The sequence below is a fragment of the Gekko japonicus genome, unplaced genomic scaffold (genome assembly GCF_001447785.1).
Source record: "Gekko japonicus isolate JY-2015 unplaced genomic scaffold, Gekko_japonicus_V1.1 scaffold3438, whole genome shotgun sequence".
NCBI classification, from domain to species: domain Eukaryota; kingdom Metazoa; phylum Chordata; class Lepidosauria; order Squamata; family Gekkonidae; genus Gekko; species Gekko japonicus.
This window is the reverse complement of record NW_015173786.1, coordinates 27,856-37,019: the sequence shown is the minus strand read 5'-3', so window position 1 is coordinate 37,019 and position 9,164 is coordinate 27,856. Positions and strand designations below refer to the sequence as shown.

At 49.7% G+C, this 9,164-nt stretch overlaps 1 protein-coding gene across 1 annotated transcript in view; it reads right to left on the bottom strand.

The window, feature by feature from the left end:
* Positions 1-9,164, bottom strand: part of LOC107120783 (nesprin-2-like) — a gene marked incomplete at its 3' end in the record, with an annotated part of 122,056 nt that overhangs the window by 111,751 nt on the left and 1,141 nt on the right. The window contains exons 2-6 of the mRNA XM_015423551.1: positions 8,724-8,830; positions 7,111-7,234; positions 3,457-3,608; positions 2,421-2,568; positions 3-164 (exon numbers count right to left, since the gene is read on the bottom strand). Of these exons, the coding sequence (XP_015279037.1) occupies positions 3-164; positions 2,421-2,568; positions 3,457-3,563 (417 nt within the window). The remainder of the gene's footprint in view (positions 1-2; positions 165-2,420; positions 2,569-3,456; positions 3,609-7,110; positions 7,235-8,723; positions 8,831-9,164) is intronic.

Below are 9,164 nucleotides of genomic sequence, written 5' to 3'. Positions count from 1 at the left end.
ACGGCCTCCCCCTTATCGCCCAGTTCTTCGAACCGCTCTTTGTACTTAACCACCATCACGCACACGGCTTGCCGATCTACCGGGTCAAGGCTCCCTCCCACGGGGCTGCCCTGTTCCAGCCGGTTGCACTTCGCGATGCAATCTGCGACAGACGCCTGCATTTCCTGAAAGAGGGGGCAGAATGACAGAGACAGCAAATCGATGAGAGGAAAGATCCAGTCCCCCTTGTATCTCCCTCCTGCAGATGAGGGCTGGGCCTGTTGCTCAGTAGCAGACTGCAGGTCAGGAAGCAATTTTTCTCCGGGCCAGTTTGACCAGGGATCCTGGAGGGTTTTTTTGTCATCTTCTGGGCATGGAGCAGGGGTCACTGGGTGTGTATGGAGGGGAGGTATTTGTGAATTTCCTGCACTGTGCAGGGGGTTGGACTAGATGACCCTGGAGGTCCCTTCCAACGCTAAGATTCTATGATCGGGGGTTAACCCCTGGCAGGGCTTTTTTTGTAGAAAAAGCCCAGCAGGAACTCATTAGCATGTTAGGCCACACCCAACAGCAGAAACACATTAGCATATTAGGCCACACACCTGACAGCACAGCTCATTAGCATATTAGGCCACACCCCACATGTTACCAGAAGTGTGGTCATCCAACCACACCCACCTTTTGCTTCTTATTCTGTTTACTTTGTTGTCAAAACCCTGGGCTTTTTTTGTAGCAGGAACTTCTTTGCATGTTAGGCCACACACCCCTAATGTAGCCAATCCTAATGAGTTTCTGCTGTTGGGTGTGGCCTGTTATGCTAATGAGTTCCTGCTGGCCAACTCAGGAGCCAGCCGGAACTCCGTTCCTGTGCGTTCCTGCCCAAAAATAGCCCTGACCCCTGGCATCTCAAACCGAAGGATTTCAGCGTCTGAGAGGACTCTGAAGACCTTAGGGTCCCCACTAATGCTGCCTCGTGTGAGCAAAAATTCTACTTTGTGAGCTGCTGGCATTAAAGTTGTGAGTGAGGGATTTGGCTACTGTCTAAATTAATTTGCTCTAGAGCCCTCCCTCCTGAGCTAAGACAAAAATCTGTGAGCCGGAGGCTAAAAAACGGTGAGCTAGCTCACACTGACTCAGCTTAGAGGGAACACTGGGACACATGTGGCCAACAACTTTCTTGGTGCTCACTAAGTCTTTTTAGAAAGCTAGTAGGGCCAGGTAGGGTACGTGTCCAGCAGGGTCCTGATTGGCTATACAATATAAGGAGAGAAGCATTGTTATAAAGTTGTACAATACGGGGGGGCGTGGTTATGTTAAGGAGAGTATCTGTTTCAGCAATAATAAAGAGTGCGATCTCAACAAGTCATCATGAGTATAGATATACATTCATATTATTAAGGCAAGCCTCGTATAATATACATTCCGATCACACTAACGGAAACCACAGGAAATCTCATATACATTTAACAGTCCAATATTCTTATCTTCAGAGAAAAGAAGAAATAAAGTGCTGTGCCATCAATAAAGCGCTTCTTTAAAGATAGTAGACTGTTGTCATCTTTGGCTGTAATACACAAGCTTTAAAGTGCTTCTGTAGAGAAGATATACAAGATGTTTTATGCTTCTCGATTTCCATAGTCAGCTGATTCCACTGCTGCACAACTCTGACTGTCAAAGAGTTTTTCCTAATACCCAGCCAGTACCTTCCCGCCCTTATTTTAAACCCATGATTGCGCGTCCTCTCCTCTGCTGCCCACAGGAACAGCTCCCTGCCCTCCTCTAAGGGACAGCCACAAACTCCTTTCCCTTCCCCTCCCCACAACAGACACCCTGTGAGGTAAAAGAAGAAGAAGAAGAAGAAGAAGAGGAGATTGGATCTATACCCCACCCTTCACTACCCAAAGGAGTCTCAGAGCGGCTGACAAACTCCTTTCCCTTCCCCTCCCCACAACAGACACCCTGTGAGGTAAAAGAAGAAGAAATTGGATTTATACCCCTCCCTTCACTACCCAAAGGAGTATCAGAGGGGCTTACAAACTCTTTTCCCTTCCCCTCCCCACAACAAACACCCTGTGAGGTAGGTGGGGCTGAGAGAGCTCTTGACAGAAACTGCTCCTTTTCAAGAACAGCTCTTATCAGAACTATGGCTTGCCCAAGGCCACCCAGCCAGGTGCAAGTGGAGGAGTGGGGGAATCAAACCCAGTTCTCCCAGATTAGAGTGCGCGCACTTAACCACTACACCAAACTGGCTTCTAATACCAGCCAGGGCCGACCCTGCTTAGCTTCTGAGATCTTATGAGATCGGGCTAGCCTCACTCCCACTGCCAGCTGGCTGTGGAATGCACGGTTCTGGTGCCAAGGATCTTTGCGCTGGGGTCGAGTGAACGATCAGGAGGCACCCAGTGCCGCCTGGACGGAAGCATTCCTAAAGAAACACAAACCTTCAGTCGTTTGCCGGCGAGATCGCTGTCAGTCAACAGACACTGCCGCACGCTTATTTCGCAGAGCTGCTTATCCAAGCTGCAGAGCACAGCCCATTCGTTTTCCATCGGCAAAACGAACGCCCAAGCAGCCTTTAAAGATTCCATCCTAAAGACAGGAAGAGGAGCGTGAGCGTGAGCAGAGTGAGGTCCCCCCTCTCCCCCTCCTCCTTCCCCCATTCCCCACCAGCAGCCACTGCCCCCTCTTTGCCCCCCCCCCGAAAACTTTCTGGCTATGGGGCTGGACCCATCTAGTCCAGTTTCTCGTGTCAAATAGCAGCCAGCCAGTTCCTCTGGATGTCCAACAACGGGGCATTGAGGCCGAGATCTTCCCTGGTGTTGCCTCCTGGCACTGGGATTCAGAGGTTTACTACCTCTTGTTGGAGTGAGCATGAAAGAATCAGTCTCTGGCTGAACACCAGAGCCAGGGCCTTTTCAGTGGCGGCTCCATACTGGTGGAATGAGCTCCTGGAAGAGATCAGGGCCCTGCAGAACCTTGCACAGTTTTGCAGGGCCTGTAAGATGGAGTTATTCCACCAGGCTTTCGATTAGGAGCTGCCGCCACCACCACCACTACCACCAACAACAACAACGAGTTTGGTAACAGCGGGGTATTGGAATGGCCCGGCGACAAACAAACTGCAGCACTATGGTGCACTGGCTCTTCGGCTTTGAAACGGAGATGAGCACCGCAACCCTAGAGTCGGACTCGACTGGCTTTCGAGCAAGGGAACCTTTACCTTTATATATATTATGTAATATGTTTTAATGAATGTAAGCTGCCCTGAGCTTGCTTTGTGGGGAGGGCAGGGTATAAGCTGAATAATAAATAAATAAATAAATAAATAAACAGAGCCCTCTTCCCTCCTTTCTCCTCTAGGTTGACCCTCAGGCGCATGCATACCATAGCACACTGACCATTGCTTGGTACGCACAGCCAGTGCGTGCCTCAACATATGTACATCTAGCCCAATCCTCCCTGATGCATGGGTTGTACCGTTCTTGTAAAGCCACGTGAAGCTTGTTCCATTCTCGGAGCAGTTCTTCCCGAGATGTTTCTGTGTCTGCATATTCTTCTGTTTCCGTTTCAAGCTTTAAAGCCATCGTCTCAAACCGCTTCCACGAAGAATCGCCTTTGCTCTCTAAAGTCTACAAAACGAAGGCGTTTTACTGGCATGAAACAGGGCGGTTTTACCAATGGAGCATCCACAGATTTCCAAACATAAATAGCAAAAGCGCTGTAATGCCTCACGTAGGGTGAAATGGCACGTTACCTTGGGGATGTGTGATCGGATCGCCAGCAAGGGGGAGGGCATTTGAGAGGAGGGGTGCCATCACCGAGAAAGCCCTGTGGCAGAGACCTCGTCTCCACAGGTGGGGGGGGCACAGAGAGGAGGTCTTGAGAAGAGGATCTTAACCAGGGCTTTTTTTGTAGAAAAAACCCAGCAGGAACTCATTAGCATAATAGGCCACACCCAACACCAGAAACCCATTAGCATATTAGGCCACACCCAAGACAGGACAGCTCGTTAGCCTATTAGGCCACACACCCATGCCTTCCCCTGGCTTACCCGGGCAAGCTGACCCTTGGACAGGCCGGGGAAGGCACGGGGAGGCATTTAAATGCCTCCCCGATCCTTCCAGGGCTCCCCCTGGCCCGCCCACCTCAGAGTCACCGGGGGTGGTGTGGTTCGCTCTCCAGGCCTTCCCTCTGTGGCCGCGCACGCAGAGGTTTTGGCTGTAGTGGGCGTGGCCAACTCTGAAGCCAGCCGGAACTCCGTTCCTGTGCGTTCCTGCCCAAAAATAGCTCTGATCTTAACTGACTAGCCGTTTTGTGCTAAGACTCTAGCGATCGTGCACAAAAATGGCACAAGAAGTAGGTTTCCAGAAGACAACATTAACTGGCAAGGGAGCACACAGGGCACTGACCTGGATGGCCAAGGCTAGCCCGATCCTGCCAGATCCCGGAAGCTAAGCAGGGCTGGCCCTGGTGAGTACTTGGACGGGAGACCGCCAAGGAAGTCCAGGGTTGCTACGCAGAAGCAGGCAATGGCAAACCACCTCTGTTCCTCTCTTGCCCTTGAAAACCCTACAGGCAGGGCTCTTTCTGTAGCAGGAGGGTCTTCGTCTATTAGGCCACACTGTAGCCAATCCTCCAAGAGCTTACAGCGCTCTTCTTACAGGGGCTACTGTAAGCTCTTGGAGGATTGGCTACATCAGGGGTGTGTGGCCTAATATGCAAAGGAGCTCCTGCTACAAAAAAAGCCCTGCCTACAGGGTTGCTATAAATAGGCTGAGACTTGACGGGGCTTTCCGCCACTACATAGGGGAAGAGGAGGAAGGTACCGTCTGCTTTACGGGTCAAAAGAAGCCCTCAGTTTGGAACTGGAAGCTACCTGGAGGACAGTTCAATTGCCACCAAATTGGCTGAATAGGCTTCCCACGTCACTGAGCCTCCTGGGAGGCAGACCACTGCAGGGCAGGGCAGGATAGGAATCAAAAGTAATAAATAAATAATCTACTTTCTGAAGCTTCCGAATCACCTTTAAGAGACGGCACACATAAGGCTCATTGTAGCTACACATGAAGCAAACGTTACTTAAACGTTAATGTTTAGTACCTGTGGAGTACCGAGTCAAGCTCAAGATTTTGGTAGAAGAAGAAGAGATTGGATTTATACCCCGCCCTTCACTACCCAAAGGTGTCTCAGAGGGGCTTACAAACTCCTTTCCCCTCCCCACAACAGACACCCTATGAGGTAAAAGAAGAAGAAGAAGAAGAGATTGGATTTATACCCTGCCCTTTACTACCCAAAGGTGTCTCAGAGGGGCTTACAAACTCCTTTCCCCTCCCCACAACAGACACCCTATGAGGTAAAAGAAGAAGAAGAAGAAGAGATTGGATTTATACCCTGCCCTTTACTACCCAAAGGTGTCTCAGAGGGGCTTACAAACTCCTTTCCCCTCCCCACAACAGACACCCTATGAGGTAAAAGAAGAAGAAGAAGAAGAGATTGGATTTATACCCTGCCCTTTACTACCCAAAGGTGTCTCAGAGGGGCTTACAAACTCCTTTCCCCTCCCCACAACAGACACCCTATGAGGTAAAAGAAGAAGAAGAAGAAGAGATTGGATTTATACCCTGCCCTTTACTACCCAAAGGTGTCTCAGAGGGGCTTACAAACTCCTTTCCCCTCCCCACAACAGACACCCTATGAGGTAAAAGAAGAAGAAGAAGAAGAGATTGGATTTATACCCTGCCCTTTACTACCCAAAGGTGTCTCAGAGGGGCTTACAAACTCCTTTCCCCTCCCCACCACACAACAGACACCCTGTGAGCTGAGCAGTCAGGGACCAGTGTACCTCTGTTATGTCACCAGGAGAGCGTTGCGCTCTTCAGATAGTAACTTACTAGTGGTCCCGGCCCCAAAGACTTCCGGCTGTCCTCGACTAGGGCCAGGGCCTTTTCGGTCCTGGCCCCAGCCTGGTGGAACTCTCCTCCAAGTACTATCAGGGCCCCGCAGGACCTTATGAAATTCTGCAGGAACTGCGAGGCTGAGATGTTCCACCAGGATCTGGTTAAGGACAGCAATGGTTTTCACCTTGGTTGGCACCCTCTTCCGCTCTCTATGTTTGCCTTACGCCTGCCTATGAAGCACCTGGCAGTCTGAAATGGGATTAATCTGCTTGCAATCTGTCCAATTTTAATTGTTTTGTCTAGTGTGTGTTTTTATTCATATTGTACATCGCCCAGAGCCCTGCAGTAGCAAGGATTGGGTGATTGATAAATTTAATTGATAAATTTAATAAAAGAATAATAACAAAAATTAGGGTTTGAAGTGGTGTGCGTGAGGGTAATATAGTCATGGCTTCCCAGGACTTCTGTATATGGCAAAATGCACCATATGATGGACAGCCATCCAGTGGGTGCCTCTGGCTCCATCCATACATTGTGGCAAACAATGGCTACAGCCAGGGGTCATTTTCTGCAGGAGCACACAGGAGCGGAGCTCCGGCAGTAAACAGCCCAGGAGGCGGGCACATGTAACAAGCCCCACCCCCTGCTCCCAGCAGCCCTCAGTCAGAGCAAGAAGCAGCCAGGTAAGTTGTAGAGCTCCCCCCAGCCCCCCGGTCCAAGAAAGTCCAGTGGCACCATTAAGACCATGTTTTATTCAGGTACAAGCTCTCCCTCCTCTGCGAGGACAGATCTGCACATCCCCCCCCCCAGATAGCTAGCAATCCAAAACAGTCCAGTGGAGCCTGAGCGGTGGGTGTTCCCTTCTGACATACTTCCGGTAATTTCAGGGGGTGGGGCATATGCAAATGAGTTATGCTAATGAGCTCCTGCACCTCTTTTTCTACAAAATGACCCCTGGCTACAGCCACTGTTCTTTCTCCAGAAGTTGCAGTACCGTGAAGACAAGAACGAATCTATGAAGCCAATTACTGCACGGATGGCAGAGAAAAGCATGCTCTAAGCCACAGTTTGCCTGTTGCTTGTTCTGGAGCTCAAACCACAGTTTGGAGTCTAAACTACATTCAGAGCCAACTATGGTTTAGTGCAACGTTTCAACTGAGCCAATCAGGGGCCTTTAGAATGCCAGCCATCGTCACAGCCTAAAGGCAAGGGTGGGAAGAGATTCAGATAGTACCTGTAGCTCATCCAGCTTGTTCTGAAAGCAGGAAGTGTCTTTCACGTCATCGGTAAAACCAGAGGCAACACTCTCTCTGACAGTGCATAGGAGGAGCTTCAGGTCGCTTCTTGCTGTGTCGCAGCTGGGAGAAAAGACAAAATTTACTTTTCCCCCCTCTAGGTACAGGGAAGATCACCTACAAAAAATTGGACTGTTGGACACGGAGAGCCAAACTAGACCTGATGGTGTCCTTGCAGCAGTTGCAAGGACGCTGCCACCATTTTTAAATGCCACGAGGGCCCAGATCCTGATTGGGTCCACAGGCAGCAGGCAGAGGCGCTCTTGTTTTCTCCCTCTGAACCTTATCAAGTGCTGAAATGGCTGGACCGGTGGCTGTTTCAGCACTTGCAGAGAAAAACAAGAGTGCCTGCCCTTTTTAAAATGATTTTTAAATGGTAGCTGCATTCTCATGGTTTCCGGTGGTAGTTCCGGCGCCCGCCCATGTCCCCTAGCAAAAAGGTGTGTTTTTTTCAAGTCTCCACGGATGCGCACAAGCACCCAACGGAGCATGCGCAAACTGTAGTTTAAAAAACAAAACCACACAACTGAGCAGCTCGCTAAGACTTGAGTCGTGCAGAGAAGAGGAGAGCAGCCAGATGAAACGCAACACAGGAAAGGGGGGGGCTGAGAGTGAGATTCGGGTCAGGGGAGAAGGGCAGAAGGACAGAAGAACAGAGCCGGTCAAGGGAGGGGGGGGATGAGATTCGGGTCAGGGGAGAAGGGCAGAAGAACGGAGCAGATCAAGGAAGGGGGAAGAGTGGGGGGTTGAGGGGAGGTTTGGGGGACAGGGGGCTGAAGGAACGGCTGAGGGAGTGGGGAAGGGCGGCTATAGGGGGACAGGGGCTGTGTCATTTGACCCTTGGAAGAGTGCGCAAAGGTTTTTATTAAGTCTCTACGGGATGCACACAAGCACCCAACGGAGCATGCGCACACTTCAGTTTACACAAAACAAACACAACCCCGTTTGCCGCGCCGCCCCGCTTCTTTGCCTGGGGTGTGATCGGCACCTCCCTCCTAACCTTGGAACCTCCACGGGACATCCACAGGATGTCGGATCGCGCAACCGCGCGTTATTTAGCAAACAGCCACGCTTACCCCCCGCATTTTCCAGCCAATGTGACCGGAGCCAAAGAAACGGCAGCCAGTCAACACCCTAACATAACCAAAAGCAACATGAAAAGGGGGGGTTGAGGGGGGGACAGAGATGGGATGAAACAACATACCAATCAGTTATGCTCCCCTGCATAAAAATGCCCATGCAATTTAAAACAAAAAACAAAGAAACACAAGCATACTAGAATGAGGGGGGTCTCAGGGCTGACCAGGGCTGACCTAGGGCCCGCGATACTTTTAGGGGCCCACAAAAACATTTTAATTTCTGTCAAAATCAGAAGGGGGAAAAAACAAAATTTTAGGGTCGGAGAAAATCTAATTTTTGCCCGGTCTATCTGATGCGGAAACAGACAGTCCAACCAAAGCAAGGCTGTGCTGTGCTGTGCTGAGTAGGAAATACAGATGCATCACATTTCCAAAAAAATAATAAAAAGTAAATTTCTCAGCATGAAAGGCACCTCTCTTTTAATTTCTTTATGTTCAGGTTTTCATCTTGTCCAAGCTTCTCGGCATGGTGAACTTCCACCTCCGTTTCCAAGCTTGTATCAGCAACATCTCCTGAGTCCTAAACAAAACATCAAAGTTAGTTTAAATGCGTAAAATCAATACATAAAGAAACGTGTACACAGAATACCATCAGAGCCTACTGATTCTCCATGTGAAAAACAACTCATCCATGAGGCCAGAGGCTTCCATTTAAAAACATAAGCAAGAGATTTGAAGAACGATTCTGCTATACACTTATTTTGTCCCAATTCAGAGACCCCCTTTATGTTGAGAACATGCCACTTCCCCCATTAAGTTTCATGGAGAGGGAAGCTCCATATGAGAGGCAAGAGGGGAAAAAATTAGTTTTTTTTCAGATTCGGGTATAAAAGAGCTGCATTTATTCGGCATTC